The sequence below is a fragment of the Bombina bombina genome, chromosome 3, assembly GCF_027579735.1.
Source record: "Bombina bombina isolate aBomBom1 chromosome 3, aBomBom1.pri, whole genome shotgun sequence".
NCBI lineage: Eukaryota > Metazoa > Chordata > Amphibia > Anura > Bombinatoridae > Bombina > Bombina bombina.
The window spans coordinates 659,938,528-659,960,435 of record NC_069501.1 but is presented as its reverse complement, the minus strand read 5'-3'; the positions used below and the strand labels follow the sequence as shown (position 1 = coordinate 659,960,435).

Below are 21,908 nucleotides of genomic sequence, written 5' to 3'. Positions count from 1 at the left end.
GAGCCGTAATTCTTTCAGGAGGCTGCTATCCAGCAGTCTCAAAGGCCAGGCGGATGATACTCCTCAGCCAACAAGAAAGAGAGGTAGCCGTAGCTTTCTGACCCCTACGCTTTCCAGAATAAACAATGAATAATGGAGATGATTGACAGAAATCCTTAGTCGCCTGTAAGTAAAACTTCAAGGCACGGACCACGTCCAGGTTATGTAACAGACGCTCCTTCTTAGAAGAAGGATTAGGACACAAGGAAGGAACAACAATTTCCTGATTAATATTCTTATTTGAAACAACCTTAGGAAGAAATCCAGGTTTGGTACGTAAAACCACCTTATCAGAATGAAATATAAGATAAGGCAAATCACATTGTAACGCTGAAAGCTCAGAAACTCTTCGAGCCGAGGAAATAGCAACTAAAAACAGAACTTTCCAAGATAACAATTTAATATCTATGGAATGCATGGGTTCAAACGGAAACCCTTGAAGAACTCGAAGAACTAAATACAAACTACACGGAGGAGTAATTGGTCTAAATACAGGCGTAATTCTAGTTAGAGCCTGACAAAAAGACTGAACATCTGGCACATCTGACAAACGTTTGTGAAGCAAAATTGACAAAGCAGAAATTTGTCCCTTTAAAGAACTTGCTGATAACCCTTTCTCCAATCCTTCTTGGAGAAAAGACAGAATCCTGGGAATCCTAACTTTACTCCATGAGTAACCCTTGGATTCACACCAATAAAGCTATTTACGTCATATCTTATGATAGATTTTTCCAGTGACAGGCTTTCGAGCATGTATCAAAGTATCGAGGATTGAATCAGAGAATCCTCGCTTAGATAAAATCAAGCGTTCAATCTCCAAACAGCTGCAGAGAAATTAGATTTGGATGTTGGAAAGGACCTTGAATGAGAAGGTCCTGTCTAAAAGGAAGTTTCCACAGTGGCAGAGACTTTCTTGACCTAAAATATGCTTTTTACAATGTAAGGCCCTTTCAGTACAAGAGGTACACAATGTAAGAGGGGGTTCCACAATGGCTTCTAAACACATAGAACAATGAGATTCCTCAATGTCAGTAGTTAAACACTGTATTTATTGATTTAAACAATTTTTTGAGAAACGTGTACTGCGCCTTTAAGAAATAAAAAAAAGAGCACAAATTTTCCAAAACTGCTTCAAAAACAAAAATTATGCTTACCTGATAAATTTCTTTCTTTTTCGATGTACCGAGTCCACGGATTCATCCTAACTTGTGGGATATTGTCCTTCCTGACAGGAAGTAGCAAAGAGAGCACCACAGCAGAGCTGTCTATATAGCTCCCCCCTTAACTCCACCCCCCAGTCATTCGACCGAAGGCCAAGGAAGAAAACGAGAAACTATAAGGTGCAGAGGTGACTGAAGTTTACATAAAAAATACTATCTGTCTTGAATAGACAGGGCGGGCCGTGGAATTTATCAGGTAAGCATAAATTTTGTTTTCTTTTGCAAGATGTACCGAGTCCACGGATTCATCCTAACTTGTGGGATACCAATACCAAAGCTTTAGGACACGGATGAAGGGAGGGACAAGACAGGAACCTAAACGGAAAGCACAACTGCTTGCAAAACCTTTCTCCCAAAAATAGCCTCCGAAGAAGCAAAAGTATCAAATTTGTAAAATTTGGAAAAGGTAAGAAGCGAAGACCAAGTCGCAGCCTTACAAATCTGTTCAACAGAAGCATCATTTTTAAAAGCCCATGTGGAAGCCACCGCTGCTGTCCAAACGGATGATGCTTTTCAGCCAAAAGGAAAGAGAGGTAGCCGTAGCCTTTTCACCTCTACGTTTTCCAGCATAGACAACAAACAAAGAAGATGATTGGCGAAAATTTTTGGTTGCCTGCAAATAAAACTTCAAGGCACGAACCACGTCCAAGTTGTGCAAAAGACGTTCCTTCTTAGAAGAAGGATTAGGACACAGAAAAGAAACAACAATTTCCTGATTGATATTCCTGTTAGAAACAACCTTAGGGAGGAACCCAGGTTTGGTACGCAAAACCACCTTATCAGCATGAAAAACAAGATAAGGCGAGTCACATTGTAATGCAGATAGTTCAGAAACTCTTTGAGCTGAAGAGATAGCAACTAGAAACAGAACTTTCCAAGATAGAAGCTTAATATCTATGGAATGCATGGGTTCAAACTGAACCCCCTGAAGAACTTTAAGAACTAAATTTAGACTCCATGGCGGAGCAACAGGTTTAAACACAGGCTTAATTCTAACTAAAGCCTGACAAAAAACCTGAACGTCTGGAACATCTGCCAGACGCTTGTGCAACAGAATAGACAAAGCAGATATCTGTCCCTTTAAGGAACTAGCGGACAATCCTTTCTCCAATCTGTCTTGGAGAAAAGACAAAATCCTAGGAATCCTGATCTTACTCCATGAGTAGCCTTTGCATTCGCACCAAAAAAGATATTTACGCCATATCTTATCATAGATCTTCCTGATGACAGGCTTTCGAGCCTGAATCAAGGTATCTATGACCGACTCAGAGAAACCCCGCTTTGATAAAATCAAGCGTTCAATCTCCAAGCAGTCAGTTGCAGAGAAATTAGATTTGGATGCTTGAATGGACCTTGAACCAAAAGGTCCGATCTCAGTGGCAGAGTCCATGGTGGCAGAGATGACATATCCACCAGGTCTGCATACCAAGTCCTGCGTGGCCACGCAGGTGCTATCAAAATCACAGAAGCTCTCTCCTGTTTGATTCTGGCAATCAGACGCGGAAGGAGAGGGAATGGTGGAAACACATAAGCCAGGTTAAACGACCAGGGTACTGCTAGAGCATCTATCAGTACTGCCTGAGGATCCCTTGACCTGGATCCGCAACAAGGAAGTTTGGCGTTCTGACAAGACGCCTTCAGATACAATTCTGGTGTGCCCCATAGCTGAACCAGTTGAGGAAACACCTCCGGATGGAGCTCCCACTCCCCCGGATGAAAAGTCTGACGACTTAGAAAATCTGCCTCCCAGTTCTCCACCCCTCGGATATAGATCGCTGATCCTGGAAACTTCTATCATCGCCAAGGAACTCTTGTTCCCCCCTGATGATTGATATAAACTACAGTCGTGATGTTGTCCGACTGAAACCTAATGAATCCGGCCGAAGCCAGCTGAGGCCACGCCTGAAGAGCATTGAATATTGCTCTTAATTCCAGAATATTTATCGGTAGGAGGGCCTCCTCCCGAGTCCACAAACCCTGTGCTTTTAGGGAATTCCAGACTGCACCCCAGCCCAGTAGGCTGGCGTCCGTCGTCACAATAACCCACGCTGGCCTGCGGAAACACATTCCCCTGGACAGGTGATCCTGTGACAACCACCAAAGAAGAGAGTCTCTGGTCTCTTGATCCAGATTTATCTGAGGAGATAAATCTGCATAATCCCCATTCCACTGTTTGAGCATGCATAGTTGCAGTGGTCTGAGATGCAAGCGAGCAAACGGAACTATGTCCATTGCCACTACCATAAGTCTGATTACCTCCATACACTGAGCCACTGACGGCCGAGGAATGGAATGAAGAGCTCGGCAGGTGGTTAAAATCTTTGATTTCCTGACCTCCGTCAGAAATATTTTCATGTCCACCGAATCTATCAGAGTTCCCAGGAATGGAACTCTTGTGAGAGGAATAAGAGAACTCTTTTTCACGTTCACCTTCCACCCATGAGATCTTAGAAAGGCCAATACTAAGTCCGTGTGAGACTTGGCAAGTTGGAAAGTCGACGCTTGAATTAGGATGCCGTCTAGATAAGGCGCCACTGCTATGCCCCTCTGCCTTAGGACTGCCAGAAGAAACCCTAGCACCTTTGTGAAGATTCTTGGTGCCGTGGACAACCCGAAGGGAAGAGCCACAAACTGGTAATGCCTGTCCAGAAAGGCAAACCTGAGGATCTTTGTGGATAGGAATGTGTAGATACGCATCCTTTAGATCCACGGTAGTCATATATTGACCCTCCTGGATCATTGGTAAAATAGTCCGAATGGTCTCCATCTTGAAGGATGGAACTCTTAGGAATTGGTTTAGGATCTTGAGATCTAGAATTGGTCTGAAGGTTCCCTCTTTTTTGGGAACCACAAACAGGTTGGAGTAGAAACCTTGCCCCTGTTCTGTTTTCGGTTTTGCAGATCACTCCCATGGTAAAAAGGTCTTCTACACAGCGTAAGAACACCTCTCTTTTTGTCTGCTTTACAGACAATTGAGAAAGATGGAATCTCCCCCTTGGAGGAGAATCTTTGAAATCTAGGAGATACCCCTGGGTTACAATTTCTACGGCCCAGGAGTCCTGAACGTCTCTTGCCCAGGCCTGAGCAAAGAGAGAAAGTCTGCCCCCTACTTGATCCGGTCCCGGATCGGGGGCTACCCCTTCATGCTGTCTTAGTGGCAGCAGCAGGCTTTTTGGCCTGTTTACCCTTGTTCCAAGCCTGGTTAGGTCTCCAGGTTGGCTTGGATTGATCAAAGTTCCCCTCTTGCTTTGCAGCAGGGGAAGAGGAAGCGGGACCACCCTTGAAGTTTCGAAAGGAACAAAAATTATTTTGTTTGGTCCTTGTCTTATTTGACTTATCTTGAGGGAGGGCATGACCCTTCCCTCCAGTGATGTCTGAAATGATCTCTTTCAGTACCTTTGAAAGGGATGGTCAAAAGCTTAGATTTAGATGACACATCAGCTGACCAGGACTTAAGCCATAACGCTCTTCGTGCAAAAATGGCAAAACCTGAATTCTTTGCCGCTAACTTAGCAAGATGAAAAGCGGCGTCTGTAATAAAAGAATTAGCCAACTTAAGGGCCTTAATTCTGTCCAAAATATCATCTAGTGAGGTCTCCATCTGAAGAGCCTCTTCTAGAGCCTCAAACCAAAAAGCAGCTGCAGTGGTTACCGGAACAATGCACGCTATAGGTTGAAGAAGAAAACCCTGATGAACAAAAAATTTCTTTAGGAGACCCTCTAACTTTTTATCCATAGGATCAATGAAAGCACAACTGTCTTCAATAGGTATTAGTTGTACGCTTAGCCAGAGTAGAAATAGCTCCCTCCACCTTAGGGACCGTCTGCCATGAGTCCTTTATGGTGTCAGAAATGGGGAACTTTTTCTTAAAAACAGGAGGGGGAGAGAACGGAATACCTGGTCTATCCCACTCCTTAGTAACAATGTCCGAAATCCTCTTAGGGACCGGAAAAACATCAGTGTAAACAGGAACCTCTAAATATTTGTCCATTTTACACAATTTCTCTGGAACTACAATAGGGTCACAATTATCCGTTAGGGTCACAATTATTTAGTCGCTAAAACCTCCCTGAGCAATAAACGGAGGTGTTCTAGATTAAATTTAAATGCTGTCATATCTGAATCAGTCTGAGGGAACATCTTTTCTGAATCTGAAATCTCTCCCTCAGATAGCAAATCCCTCATCCCTACCTCTGAACTTTGTGAGGGTATATCGGATACGGCTACTAAAGCGTCAGAAGGCTCAGCATTCGTTCTTAACCCAGAGCTACTGCGCTTCCCTTGCAACCCAGGCAGTTTAGATAAAACCTCTGTGAGGGTAGTATTCATAACTGAGGCTATATCTTGCAAGGTGAAAGAATTAGACGCACTAGAGGTACTTGGCGTCGCTTGTGCGGGCGTTACTGGTTGTGACACTTGGGGAGAACTAGATGACAAAACCTGATTTACTTCTGTCTGAGAATCATCCAGTGCCAAACTCTTATAAGTCAAAATATGCTGTTTGCAATTTATAGACATATCAGTACAAGTGGGATACATTCTAAGAGGGGGTTCCACAATGGCTTCTAAACAAATTGAACAATGAGTTTCCTCAATGTCAGACATGTTGACCAGGCTAGTAATGAGACAAGCAAGCTTGGAAAACACTTTATTTAATGGGAAAAAAAACGGTACTGTGCCTTTAAGAGAAAAAAAAGGCATACACAAACTGCAAAACTGCTTAAAATTCACTCAAATTGGGGGGCGGAGCCAACTGCCGAAGCTAACAGACGTCTATCATGAGAGCTCCCTCGGCTAAACTCTATTAACAGGGGTTATTTCAAAGTTTTCTACTATAAATTGCACCCCTAGCACACAAATATCCCAAGCTATCTATTGGGTCACTAAGAGTAATAAGAGATTTGCTCTGTAAATTTAATTGCAACGAACAATCTTGCCAGCCGATATGGGACCTACATATACTGCCATAAGTATACCTGTACTGACTATACATAACTCCTAACCACTGGAACCGGATTAAAGAACACTTTACTCCTCCCGGAGAAACCGGGTCAACTAATTGACCACATTACTAAGGAGACCGCAGCTAACAATGGATGAATCTTACAGCGATATCAAAATGGCGCTGGAAAAATTCGAAGCAGCATACTGCAGCAAAATGGAGGACTTGCTAGCTTCTCTGCACTCAGAGTTTGCTTCATTAGTCTCCTCTCCTCCTGACCCGGAGCTCTGTTCGGCAAATATTGATCCGATTGATTACATGTGCTCCTCGGAAGAACTGCTGCCTCATATAATAGACTGCTTTCCTGACGTGTCACTTATTCTGAATACATGTCCTGTTCAGTCTAGGGAGTCGCAGTACACTGATTTACCTGTGAAATCGGGCCCTCCCGGTAGCTGTCAGTCGGGTGCGCTAACACAGAGCAGAGGCCGACTCGTTTGGCTAGTAGTAGCCCAAGGTGGTTGGGATGAGGCGAGAGGAAGAGCACAGTCCTGCAGTCCTGACTGTTACTGGAGATTACCTGCTGCTGAGATGGTCGACACCTCTCTTGTTCCCCCAGCTATGCCGCATAGATCAGCTACTATAGGACTAAGCACAGAACTACTGCAGCAATGGCGGCATAACTCTTTCCCGGAACAGGCGCACTTTATTCATACAGCTCTCGGCCAGTTTCGAGTGATCCTAGCTCAGCGGCAGTTCACCGGCTATCATGAAGAGCCTTCTATACCGAGAGCAGCAGAAATGTTGGAACTGTCCCTGCAGAGATTGGAGATCCAACAATGGCCTGGCCCCAAGCTATGCCTCGCAGTATCATTGGGTTTGAAGTCTGTCCTACGGGGTATAGGCTAAGGGAATGATGCTACACTTTTCATATTCATTCTCCCTAAGCCGGTGGGAGGAAAAAAACTCTACATGCCTTTTGCAGAACTTTTGGCTATTACACCCCCGCAGCCCAATGTTAATGTTACCATGCTTAAACTGTATAATCTGATGTTTCTTGAGCTTCAGTTGTGGCTATTTAGGTATTCTATGGCCAATTTTTCATTCCCAGCTAGAATAGCACTAGCTTAGCCAACATGTTTGTTTATCTTTCCACAGTTCTCATAGCACTCACCAATTCTGTTAAATACTGTATTAAGATGTTATATATTCATATATATGCTCCAAAAGGTCTGTTAAAGCTCCAGTAGTATAATATTTAACTCATTCCAGTGGCTGACCTATACCATATATTTGCTATTAGAAGCTGGACTTATACTGACCTTTTATATTCAACTTTCAGTTTCTCTTGTATCTTGCTGTAGTTTAATACCATTTAAATTGTACTCCTTCTATTACCGCTTGCAGCTAGCATATAATAGGCCCCTAACTTAAATACATTTCACCCATATTACTGCTACTACATGACCCTAGGGCCATATTTAGTTTCCTCCATATATCTCAGGGGTGGGGATACTATAGCGTATATACATTCCTCCTAACCTTTAATTATAATTCGTAGTGAGTATTCTTTTTAGCGTACTTTGAGCATCAGCTCCCACATATTTAATCTGTTATTAGAGACAAAGAAGTATATGATTGTGGAGTTCTTAGTATGAGACCTTCCAGGTCATAGTAGCACGTAGTCTCCTCCTCTTTAACCCCTTACATAATCCCATTACGCTTGTTCCAACTGCTACATAGAGTTTGGTCTATGCTGAGTCCTACATATCTCAAACTTGAATAATGTATTACTCCGTACTTGCAACTTAGACATGGTTATATATTACATGGTAATGTTTTATGTATGCAAGCCTTTCTAATGGTGGTGCTTATGTTGTTTTACATGATTGCCTAAATCTATATGTTTGACCAGAATAATGAGACACCATAATAGCACATAGGTAGAGCATATTATACCAAATGTAGATAGCAAGTAGCTTTACAGGATTGTTTAGAAATTGATCTTTAGAGTAGCTCCATGTGTATGCGATACCATAGCAATCACTCTAATCTCTGACAACTCTACAGTATACCCCAGCTTGGTAATTTCAGCATTTCATTTAACCTGGGTATTGGAGAGTTTGCTTAATAGGATATTTCATGTTTACCAACTACTACATATAAGAATTTAAATGTTTAACAAACATATTCAGCATAACATTCTTTCCTTCTTTTTTCAACTCATCTGGGAAACTAATCCCTCTAACCTAAGTCCTTTAGACTGTCAAGGGGTATAGACACATAACTAGTAAAGATGTAGCTTTCACCCTCATGTTCCAGCTTATCCAATATTAGTATATGTCTGCTCTATATCTGTTGAACCCTTAGCTTTTAATATGATACTACCACTTTTAAGGTGCACTATAACCTCACTTTTGGATATTGTAAACGCTGCTGGGCCGTGTTCACTGGGAAGGCACGGCTCAGCATAATAGTTGATTTAATGAGCTTGATCTGAGACATGTATATAATACCTAATGGCATGCATGATGACAGAGAAATTAGTCTGTTCGTTTCTAGACGAAACATACACTTCTTAGACGTTTCTAAATAATATTGTTATAATTCTGTTTAATAGAGTACTTACAAGCCCTAAATCTTTAGTATATTTATTGATTTCACATGCTACCTGGCTCCGCCCTCCTTCTCCCCCTCCTTCCCCCCCCCCTATTTTATATTGAGCGGCTCTCGCCCGCTGCATCCCCCTCCCCCATAAAACTTTAGAGTCATCCCCTCTCTAGCCCTATTTTTATATGAGTAAATACTTTAATATTTCATTTATTTAGCTGGGAGAGGTTCATTTTTGCTTTTGTTAATGTTAAGATACTCTATGATAAAACTGAAGTCCCTTTACATGATAACCCACATTTTATAGCTACACCTGGAATATTTGAATATATTACTTTGCCAATAGTATTATGTATACAACTATTTGTAAATGTTTTGGGTATACCTTTATATATTGTATTTGACTACGACTTCAATAAAAAATTGTTTAAAAAAAAAAAACAAAATTCACTCAAATTTTCCATAATTTTTGTAGTAGACTCACTAAACTTTGGTAAGATTGCACCACAAGTATTGAAGCAATTAACCCCCAAATATGCAAACCGGATTGACAAAGTGTCAAAAAACGGTAAAAAACCTTGTCAGCACCTTGCCACAGCTCTGCTGTGGCTCCTACCTGCCCTTAGGGATCAATAATGTGGGGATAAAGATTCGATTAGGCCCCAGAAGTTCACAGGACCCTGCAGTATTGTAGCTTGCTGCTTGTCTATATAAAATAACGGCGCAACAGAGGCGTGAAATTAGGCCCCGCCCACCGCACTTGATGTTACTAGGGCCATCAGAACAAACTACCAAGCGTTTTTACAGCCATGTGGGTTATAAAAACCCCAAAAAATCCAAGTGTATCTCTTGCTTGAAGATAAAATAAAAACTAACAGCTTATCACCTCTTTCACTTTACCCTTCTTGCTTAGAGCCGGCAAAGAGAATGACTGGGGGGTGGAGTTAAGGGGGGAGCTATATAGACAGCTCTGCTGTGGTGCTCTCTTTGCCACTTCCTGTTAGGAAGGATAATATCCCACAAGTAAGGATGAAACCGTGGACTCGGTACATCTTGCAAAAGAAAGTAATCATTCCTGAAAGTGCTGTGTATCCTCTTTTTGTTTTTTCTCTAGACTCTGCATCTTCCAATTTAAATTTTCCACAATATAAATGTGCGAGATGTCAATGTATAGGCATGTGGTACACTGAGACCTTTACCCAGTCCCATGCAACTTAAGTTTTATAATTAGGACCACACCTCATTGACATTTCCAAAGTATATGATATTAAACATACAAAACATCTTATGCATAACATAGTTATATAACAAATTAAAGATTTAGAAATATAATGATCATAATAAAACTACAAAAACACTATAAATGTTAGAACGTATATAACACATAAACACATCTTATTATCTCTTTAAAAAATTGTGAATGTTCATGTCCAGGACGCTAGCAAAGAGGACAAGAAAGAGTAGGAACAGAAATAAGGGGAAAGAGAAAACCCAGCAGGGAGAGCAAATAACTTTATTAGTAAGCATATGTGAAGCTATGGGGAGAGTATGTTGGGTTTTTGCCTTCTTTCCCATTCATCCCACGCTATCCACACTAAACCGTGATGTCCAAGTCTACCCTTAGCTCTAAAGGAGTATTCCTCCATACTAAGTAAGTAAATCAAAGTCTCTGTCACCATTTTCTGTGAAATATGAGTATTAGTCAACCAGTTCCTAGCTATGACCAGTTTTGTGGCAAGCAAAATTAGAATACATAAAGTTTTTGCAGGTTTGTGTAATCCATCCAATCCCAGGTGGAAGAGGGCCATATCAACCGTAAATCTCTGAAAAAATCCCAGTTGTCGCAGGAGTCCCCTTATTTTAAGACAGAGTCTTCTCATTGTGATACACGTCCACCAGATGTGTAACTGGATACCCATCTCTCCGTACCCCCTCCAGCACAGTGCCGACCTCTGAGGGAACATCTTATGCAGTGATACCGGGACTTTGTGCCATTTTAGGAGCAATTTAATAAAGATTTCATATACAGTGACACAGTGAACAGCAGATTTTGTAGCCATTATAGCGTTCTGCCAGTCTGATTCTATGTGACCAGATCCCATTTCTTTCTCCCATGCCAAAGTGTGATATGATTTAGTAAAAGAGGGGGAGTTAAGGAGCATCCTATAATGAATGGTTAATGCTTTATAGAGAGGTTCTCTTGAGAGCCATTTTCTCTCCCACTGCGTCAGGCCCCACAGTCCCAGTCTCAGGAACCCCAAGGCACTAATCATAGAGACTAATCTGAAGTGCTCAAAATAGAGATTTTTGGGAATATCACATTCAGGGAGGTCCAAAGCCAAGAGCGTCAGGCTGTCCCTACCGTACAAATCGTGAATCCTATTTATCCCAAAAGAGTGCCAGCAAAAGGGATGCGAGTCAGGGAGGCAGAATAGTAAAGCTTTAAGGGAATATATTGGTGATGGGTGTGGGGCGACCTTTTCTAAATGTCTAAGTTCTCTCCAGAGCCTCAGAGACCTGCTCTAACAATGGGATTGCTAATTCCCGCCATCTTCTAGGTTTATATTTGCAGGCAGCGTAGTCTGTTCAAGTTGTCGCCATCTGGCATCTTCTTTGGTAACCCCCCAAGTTGTAACATGAGACAGCATTGCTGCCCTATAGTACAAGCTAATATTTGGGGCAGCTAGTCCTCCAGATTGAATCGGTTTCTGTAACTGCTTCATAGATATTCTTGAGGGTTTCCCCTGTCAAAGGAAGGAGTTGAATATTTATGAAAGTGGTTCAATAGGTAAGCAGGGGCCGGGAGAGGTATACACAGAAAAAAGTAAGTCAATTTAGGAAGCAACATAATTTTCAAGGAGTGGACCCTTCCAATCCAGGACACCTCTAGAGATGACCATTTGTTTGTCCAGGTTCGAAACTCCTTCAGTAAGGTTTCATAAATTGCCTGTATGACACCTTTAACAATATTTTTGCATGAAAAGCATTATGTTAATGATAATGAAGCTACTAGAAAATACATGTCTGGTCTTTAAAGGGATACTATACTCAACATTTTCTATCATTCATATGAAATAATAATAATAGAATATTTTAAAAGTTATTTTCTGGCTGGAAAAAAAAATATGCACTGATGTTTATGTCCTGAAAAGTACTTTCTACTAATGCTCATTTGCAAATTGATCCTTAGCAGGAAATACCATTCAGCTAACCATGAGCCTTTGTACCTAAAAGCTTATAAGCATTAGCAGAAGGTACACACCTGATAAAGGTGTAATAGTTTTACATTAAAATACTAACAAGGTCGTATCTTACGCCCCATAGACTACACCAGATATATCCAAGGGTTACAGATCGATGTTGGAGAGGGTGCAGCGAGAGGGGTATCCTATTACATATTTGGTGGTAATGAAAATTAATAGAAGAATTTTGGAATCTGCTACAAACAATTATTACTAATCTACTAAACTGTCAAATACCAAAAACTCCTTTAATTTATCTTTTAAATAGCAAAGTGAAAATGCCTTGTAAATTCCAACAAGCACTCTTCACAATATTCACCAACTCCGCAAAGAAACCAATTCCACGGTATTGGAAAACAAACAAAATGTATGCTTACCTGATAAATGTATTTCTTTCCGGATATGGTGAGTCCACAACATCATCAATTACTAGTAGGAATATCTCTCCTGGCCAGCAGGAGGAGGCAAAGAGCACATCAGCCAAGCTGTTAAAGGAACATGGAACCCAAAAAAATTTCTTTCGTGATTCAGATAGAGTATGCAATTTTCTTTCCAAAGATATGGTGAGTCCACAACGTCATCAATTACAAGTGGGTACCAATACCCAAGCTAGAGGACACAGATGACTAGGGAGGGAGAACAAGACAGGTAGACCCAAACAGAAGGCACCACCACTTGAAGAACCGTTCTCCCAAAAGAAACCTCATCCAAGGCAAAAGTACCAAAATTATAAAATTTGGGAAAGTATACAGAGAGAACCAAGTTGCAGCCTTGCAAAACTGTTTCACAGAAGCTTCATGATTGAAGACCCAAAAAGAAGAGGCAGCCCTAGTGGAATGAGCTGTAATTCTCTCAGGAGGCTGCTGACCAACATTCTCATAAACAAAACGAATTATACTAATCAACCAGAGAGAAAGAGAAGTAACAGAAGCATTTTGACCCTCATGCTTTCCTGAGAAAACAAACAGGGCAGAAGACTGGTGAAAATCCTTAGTCGTCTGTAGCAAAAGGTTTAGAGCACGCACAACATCCAAGTTTTGCGACAGACATTCCTTATAAGAAGAGACCAATATAGTATGAAAAACCGTCTTATCCTCATGAAAGATAAGGTAAGGCAAATCACACTGCAAGGCCGAGGGTTCCGAAACTCTCAGAGCAGAAGAGATAGCAAAAAAGAAACAAAACCTACCAAGATAATAACTTAATATCTATAAAATGCAAAGGCTCAAATGGAGCCTGTTTTAAAACTTTAGGAACAAGGTTAAGGCTCCAAGGAGAAGCAAAAGACTTAAACACAGGCCAGATTCTGACCAGGGCCTGACCAAAAGATTGAACATCTGGCACATCCACCAGACGCTTACGTAACAAAATAGATAGTGCAGAAATCTGACCTTTCAGAGTATTGACTGACATCCCTTCTCCAGACCTTCTAGGAATCCTGACCCTACTCCAAGAGTAGCACTTGGATTCACACTAATAAAGGTATTTAAACCATACCTTATGGTAAATCTTTCTAGTAACAGACTTACAAGCCTGAATCAAGGTCTCAATGACCAACTGAGAAAAACTACGCTTAGACGGAACTAAACGTTCAATTTCCAAGCAGTCAGTTTCAGATAAATGAGATTTAGGTGGAGGAAAGGCCCCCGAGTTAGAAGGTCCTTCCTCAGGGCAAACCTACAAGGTGGAAGAGATGACATCTCAACTAGGTCTGCATACCAGATCCTGCGAGGCCATGCAGGGGCTATTAGAATTACCGATGCTTTCTCCTGTTTGATACGAGCAATGACTCGTGGAAGGAGAGCAAACGGAGGAACCAGGTATGCTAGACTGAAATCCCAAGAAACCATCAGAGCATAAAAATTAACCCCTGAGCCACCAGAGAGAGTCAATTCCTTCTCCATAAAGGAGATTAACTACAGTCTCCTGTGTCACATGCCCAAAGTGCCTGCTCACTGCCTGCATTAATCCTGAACCCATAATTGTAGTCCCAAATATGAGTGCAGAAGAGAGATTTCCTTAACCCCTTCAGTGCCAGTCTCTCTACCCTGAAGACAAAAAGGCACTTACCTGCACATCTAACTGTCTGGCAGGAGGACAGCTCACACGGTGTGAAAGGATGCCACTCCTTACAGAGACCTGTGGAAAAAGAAAGAACAGAGTAAACCTACTCTGGCTTTCTATACTAGGGCAGCAAAATGTTAGGAAAACGCAGGGAGGCCCACCTCACAAGTTCCTAACTGCTTTAAAGCCACCACTACCCCACTGAAGAGATTAACGTAGACTACAGCTAGACCCAAAAAATCTTGCTTGTAGTGAAAGAAATCCAGTTTTCTTCAGACACCAAAACTTCACCTCCTCCATTGACAGAGGCAAAGAGAATGACTGGGGTTTGTGGAAAGGGGAGTGATACTTAACAGATTGGCTGTGGTGCTCTTTGCCTCCTCCTGCTGGCCAGGAGAGATATTCCCACTAGTAATTGATGATGTTGTGGACTCACCATATCTTAGGAAAGAAAAACAAACACCCTCATTACAAGAATGGTTAAACTTAGTTAACTATACACTGCAACTAGAACAAATACAATACTCATACGTGGGAAAACAATACTTTTTTGTCATAATGGAGTCATACTGGTCGGTAGAAAGAATCCAATCTATAATAAATAAACATAACCAAGGTTTAAACTAAAATAGAAAGAAACAATCTGAAGCGGGCTGAGTCACTGGGTGAAGCATATTCTCTTTTTAAAGCTCAAATAGGATAATACATTGATATTGGACTTTACCGGGAAGCTGCCTATTACTTACTACCCAATTACTAACCACCACACTCCTGACCAAAAAACCTTAACAATTGCCATCAAATAAAGAAAGTTTACAATAGCCTGAAGCAAAAACAAAATATTTTTGTACAAATGCGTAGAAATGTACAGTTATGGCTATACCTATATCCTTTTTGTCATTTTGCACAAAATGTATATGTCAAATTTAATCAAATTAAAAAAAGTGTAATAGTTTTAAATTAAAGGGGTATAAAATGAACATTTCATTCATGATTCAGATTGAGTGTACAGTATTAAAAAACTTTCCAATTTACTTCTATTATCAAATTTCCTTCAATCTCTTGGCATATTTTGTTGAAGCAGCAGCAATGCACTACTGAAAGTATCTAGGGAGACAATGACAAGAGGCATATATGTGCAGCCACCAATCAGCAACAAGCTCCCAGTAGAGTATTGCTGTTATGCAACTATGGAGTACAATAATCAGAATACATTTACATGAATCCTAGGGTAGGGAGGTGTAGAGGACCCTGCCCTTGAGTCACGGTAAGCTTTAGCATTAACTATGCAACTATTGAGTACAATAATCACAATACATTTACAAAATTTTTAAAGAGTAGAGGGCCCTGCCATTGAGTAAACCATCTTTACATAAAAAAAATCAATGTAACATGTGGACTTGTGAGCTTACATTCTAAAGAAAGTAAATGGGACATTTGAGGGAGCAGACACAGGAGAGGCATCTTAAAGCAAGTTGTATGACTCTCTGAACAGATATGTTTTGAGAAACGCTTGAAGCTTTGGAGACTAGACACAAGTCTGACAGAGCAAAGTTCCATATGATAAGTGCAGATTTAGAGTGTGAGGAAGTAATCAGAGATTAGGAGAAAAGTAGGTTGTGGGCAGAGCAGAGGGGGCGAGTTGGGGAGTATTTGCAGAAAGGGCAGAAATACAGGAGGGTGCAGTGTTAGTGAGGGCTTGTATGTTAGTGTTAAAATTTTGAATTTATTTCTTGAGGCTAAAGGAAGCTAATGGAGGTATTGGCAGAGAAGTGTAGCAGATGTGGAACAATAAGTAAGGAAGATTAACCTTTCAGAAGCATCCATGATGGACTGCACTGGATACAGGCAGTAGTTTGTGAGAGAGGATAGAACTGCAGTAGTCAAGGAAGGAAATAAGTGAGAAGATAAGAATCTTAGTGCAGCTTGAGTGAGGAAGTGACGGTTTTTAGAGCACACAAACCAAATTAAATAAATTAGAAAGTTGTTTAAAACTGCATGTTCTATCTGAATCATCAAAGTTCAATTTTTACTTTATGGTCTATTTAACTGATACAGCTGCATTTTTGTGTACTAAGGCTTATTAGCTTTTAAGGTCAAAGCTTATACCTTGCAAGTTCCAAAGGACATAAAACTAATCCCAAAGTATATTTATTTCTTGAACCATCAGATGCTGCACTAGCTTTTCTTTGTACAATTGCGCTTCAGTCATTTATTGCTAAATGCAGCATCATTACAGTAAGACAGAAACTACATTGAAAGGACAGGTAATTAGCACTTTTTTTATTTTGTATAAAATATATAAATAATCTAAAAAGAATTGTTGCATTAGCAAAGCAGAAAATGACACCAAAATATACCCCCCCCCCCCCCCAACAAATCATACAGAAATATCCTACTTAAAATCAAAACAGCTTCTTGAGAGATAGATGCAAACAATTTGCAATGTACCTTTAATTGTCTTCTTCATGATGTTCTTCATAAAGGATGAGCAAAATTTAGTTTTTTGTTTCCTTATGCTATTGTTGCTGCCTACAAAAAAAAAATACAAAAAATATAAAAAACAATATTCCATTCAAAACCCAGCCTAAAAAAGCTCTTCAAGAAAGAACAGTCTAACTACATAATATGAATAGTCCCAAGAAAGGGTTTTAGAATTTTACTTCTTTAGATTATCCTATGGACAAGCATACGGAAAGTGTCTCCTATAACAACGTGTGCCTGACTCCTCGAGATTTGGTGGTTCCTAAGGTTAATAGCAAATGTGTTAATCCCTAAATTATAGAGTTATACAAAGTGAAATATACATTAGAGTTGTTAGATGATCTATTTAAAAAGGAAATTTATGCTTACCTGATCAATTTATTTCTTTTACGATATGACGAGTCCACGGATTTCATCCTTACTTGTGGGATATCGCCTCCTGGTCAGCAGGAAGTGGCAAAGAGCTCCAAAGCAGAGCTGCATATATAGCCCCTCCCTTCCCTCCCCCTCCAGTCATTCGACCGAAGTTAGGAAGAGAAAGGAAAGGCCAAGGAGCAGAGGTGACTGAAATTTAACAAAAATAAAAACCTGTCTTTAGAAAAATAACAGGGTGGGCCGTGGACTCGTCATATCGTAAAAGAAATAAATTTATCAGGTAAGCATAAATTTCCTTTTCTTTTACAAGATATGATGAGTCTAGGGATTTCATCCTTACTTGTGGGATAAAATACCAAAGCTATAGGACACAGATGAAAGGGAGGGACAAGACAGGGACCTAAACGGAAGGGACCACTGCTTGAAGAACCTTTCTCCCAAAAACAGCCTCAGAAGAAGCAAATGTATCAAATTTGGAAAATTTGGAAAAAGTATGAAGAGACGACCAAGTTGCAGCCTTGCAAATCTGTTCAACATAGCATCATTTTTAAATGCCCATGAGGAAGCCACAGCCCTAGTAGAATGAGCCGTAATTCTTTCAGGAGGCTGCTGTCCAGCAGTCTCGTATGCCAAACGGATGATACTCTTCAGCCAAAAAGAAAGAGAGGTAGCAGTAGCTTTCTGACCCCTACGTTTCCCAGTAAAAACCACAAACAAAGAAGATGTTTAATGAAAATCCTTAGTCGCCTGCAAATAAAACTTTAAGGCACGAACTACATCCAAGTTATGTAGCAGATGCTCCTTCTTAGAAGAAGGATTAGGACATAATGAAGGAACAACAATTTCCTGATTCTTGTTAGAAACAACCTTAGGAAGAAAATCAGGTTTGGTACGTAACACCACCTTATCAGCATGGAAAATAAGATAAGGTAAATCACATTGTAAAGCTGAAAGCTCAGAAACTCTGCGAGCAGAAGAAATAGCAACCGAAAATAAAACTTTCCAAGATAATAACTTAATATCTATGGAATGCATGGGTTCAAACGGAACCCCTTGAAGAACTTTAAGAACTAAATTCAAACTCCAAGGAGGAGCAATTGGTCTAAATACAGACCTGATTCTAGTCAGAGCCTGACAAAAAGATTGAACATCTGGAACATCTGCCAGACGTTTGTGTAGCAAAATGGACAAAGCAGAAATCTGTCCCTTTAAGGAACTTGCTGACAACCCTTTCTCCAATCCTTCTTGGAGAAAAGATAAAATTCTGGGAATCCCAAATCTACTCCATGAGAAGCCCTTGGATTCGCACCAATAGAGATATTTATGCCATATCTTATGGTAAATCTTTCTAGTAACAGGCTTACGTGCCTGGATCAAGGTATCAATGACCGAATCAGAGAACCCTCGCTTAGATAAAATCAAGCGTTCAATCTCCAAGCAGTCAGCTGCAGAGAAACTAAATTCGGATTATGGAAGGGTCCCTGAATGAGAAGGTCCTGCCTCAATGGAAGCTTCCACGGCGGCAGAGAGAACATGTCCACCAGATCGGCATACCAAGTCCTGCGAGGCCACGCAGGAGCGATGAGAATCACTGATGCCCTCTCCTGTTTGATCCGAGCAATCACCCGGGGAAGGAGAGCAAACGGAGGAAACACATAAGCTAGGTTGAACGACCAAGGCATCTATCAGTTTGGCCTGAGGATCCCTGGACCTGGATCCGTACCTTGGAAGCTTGGCATTCAGTCGAGATGCCATCAGATCCAATTCCGGTCTGCCCCACCTGAGAATCAGGGTAGCAAAAACCTCCGGGTGAAGTTCCCATTCCCCTGGATGAAACGTCTGTCTGCTCAAAAGATCCGCTTCCCAGTTGTCCACTCCTGGGATGTAAATTGCTGACAGATAACAAGAGTGAGCCTCCGCCCACCGAATTATCTTGGATACTTCTGTCATCACCAAGGAACTCCTTGTTCCTCCCTGATGATTGATGTAAGCCACAGTCGTGATGTTGTCCAACTGAAATCGGATGAATTTGGCCGAGGCCAATTGAGGCAAAGCTTGAAGCGCATTGAATATTGCTCTCAACTCCAGAATATTTATGGGAAGTAGAGACTCCGCTCGAGTCCACACTCCCTGAGTCTTCAGGGAATTCCAGACTGCCCCCCATCCTAGTAAACTGGCACCCATAAGGGTCTGCGGAAGTACGTCCCTTGGGACAGATGATCCGGCGACAACCACCAAAGAAGAGAGTCTCTGGTCTCTTGATCCAGATCTATCTGAGGAGACAAATTTGCATAATCTCCATTCCACTGTCTGAGCATGCTCAGTTGTAGAGGTCTAAGATGAAAATGCGCAAACGGAATGATGTCCATTGCCGCCACCATCACTGATGGCCGAAGAGTGGACTGAAGGGGTCGGCATGTCTCCAGAATCTTTAACATTCTGACTTCCGTCAAAAAGATTTTAATGGATACGGAATCTATTAGAGTTCCCAGGAAAGGAACCTTTGTCTGTGGAATTAATGAACTCTTTTCTAGATTCACCTTCCACCCATGAGTCCTTAGAAAGGACAGAACCATGTCGGTATGGGACTTTGTCAGTTGAAAGGAGGACGCCTGGATTAGAATATCGTCCAGATAAGGCGCCACTGCAATGCCCCGCGGTCAGAGAACCGCTAGCAAAGACCCTAGAACTTTCGTGAAGATCCTGGGAGCCGTGGCCAGCACGAAGGGAAGAGCCACAAACTGAAAATGTATGTCCAGGAACGCAAACCTTAGAAACTGGTGATGATCTCTGTGAATAGGAATGTGAAGATATGCATCATTTAAGTCCACGGTAGTCATATATTGACCCTCCTGGATCAATGGAAGAATTGTCCGAATCGTTTCCATCTTGAAGGATGGGACTCTGAGAAACTTATTTAGACTTATTTAAGATCTAAAATGGGTCTGAACGTTCCCTCTTTTTTGGGAACCACGAAAAGATTTGAGTAAAACCCCTGTCCCTGTTCCTGTATTGGAACGGGACAAATTACTCCTATAGTAGAGAGTTCTTTTAACACAACGTAAGAACACCTCTCTTTTTATCTGGTCTACAGACAATCGTGAAAGAAGAAACCTTCCCCTTGGAAGGGAATTTTTGAACTTCAGTTGGTACCCCTGTGACACGATTTCTAGTGTCCAGGGATCCTGAACATCTCTTATCCAAGCCTGGACAAAGAGAGAAAGTCTGCCCCCTACTAGGCCCTGTCCCGGACCGGGGGCTGTCCCTTCATGCTGTCTTGGGAGCAGCAGCGGGCTTCTTGGGTTGTTTATTTTTGTTCCAAGCCTGATTGGGTCTCCAGATGGGCTTGGACTGTGCGAAGTTCCCTTCCTGTTTAGCGGAAGAGGAAGAAGAGACACACTTGAAATTTCAAAGGAAAGAAAATTAATCTGTCTCCTTTGTTTGGACGTCTTGTCCTGAGGGAGGAGATGACCCTTACCTCCCGTAATGTCAGAGATAATCTCTTTCAATTCAGGCCCAAATAAAGTCTTTCCTTTGAAAGGGATAGCTAATAGCTTAGATTTAGAGGATACATCTGCAGAACAGGATTTCAACCATAAGGCTCTGCGTGCTACAATGGCCAAACCTGCATTCTTAGCCGCCAACTTGGCAATCTGAAAGGCAGCGTCCATAACAAATGAATTGGCTAGCTTAAGGGCCTTGATTATATCCAATATTTCCTCCAAAGGAGTCTCAGTCTTAAGAGACTCTTCTAGGGCATCAAACCAAAAGGCAGCCGCAGTTGTAACTGGTACAATGCAGGCCGTTGGTTGCAACAGAAACCCTTGATGAGCAAACAGCTTCTTTAGAAGACCCTCCAACTTTTTATCCATAGGGTCCTTGAAAGCACAACTGTCCTCAATAGGAATAGTCGTACGCTTAGCTAGAGTAGAAATAGCTCCCTCCACCTTAGAAATCGTTTGCCACACATCCGTGTCGGTGTCAGGTAAAGGATACATTTTCTTAAATATAGGGGAAGGAGAGAACGGTATACCTGGCCTTTCCCATTCCTTATTAATAATTTCAGAAATTCTTTTAGGAATCGGAAAAACATCAGCGTAAGTAGGGACCTCCAAATATCTGTCCATCTTACACAATTTCTCTGGAGGGACTACAATAGAGTCACAGTCGTCCAGGGTTAACAAAACCTCCCGCAACAGCAGGCGAAGGTGTTCAAGCTTAAATCTGAAGGACATCACATCCGAATCTGTCTTGGGTACTGCACAACCTGAGTCAGACAGTTCTCCTTCTGATAAAACCTCCCTACACCCCCCCCCTTCAGAGTTCTGGGTGGGAAGATCAGAGATCGCCATCAAGGAATCAGAAGTCGAATGGACTACCTGGGTCTTGATTCTACTACGTTTACCCTGTAGTACTGGCAACTTAGATGATAACTCTGTAAGGGTTGAGGACATAACTGTAGCCATATCCTGCAGAGTGAATGAGACAGACACTGAAGAACATGGCGTCGCCTGTGTGGGCATTATGGGCTGAGACGCTAGGGATTGAGCTTTATCCTGAACCTCATCATTCTGAATACAATCATTATTATCATCAGTTAAAAAAATGTGTTCCTTGCACTGTAATGCCCTAGTTATACATGAGGGACAAAGTGTAACAGGGGGTTCCACAATGGCATTTAAACACATAAGGCATGCACTGTGCTCATCCATCTTAATAAAGTTAACAACAAGCAAATTCGACTCACTCACAGAAATTTGATTGTAAAAAAAATATGCTGAGTACTGTGTCTTTAAGAACTCAATTCACACAGCTATCCGTTTTTTATTAAGTAAAATATGCTGATAACTGTTTAATTAACAAGAGAGAAGCTCTCTAAGTTCTCTTTCCCTCTTACACCGATATTATGCTTTGGCAAGAACCCACAAGTA

General features: G+C 41.4%; 1 protein-coding gene across 1 annotated transcript in view; it reads right to left on the bottom strand.

Moving 5' to 3' along the window:
• SCML2 (Scm polycomb group protein like 2) overlaps window positions 1-21,908 on the bottom strand; it is a 787,256-nt gene that overhangs the window by 659,512 nt on the left and 105,836 nt on the right. The window contains exon 2 of the mRNA XM_053707393.1: window positions 16,570-16,650. Coding sequence (XP_053563368.1) covers window positions 16,570-16,600 — 31 coding nt within the window. The 5' untranslated portion in view covers window positions 16,601-16,650. The remainder of the gene's footprint in view (window positions 1-16,569; window positions 16,651-21,908) is intronic.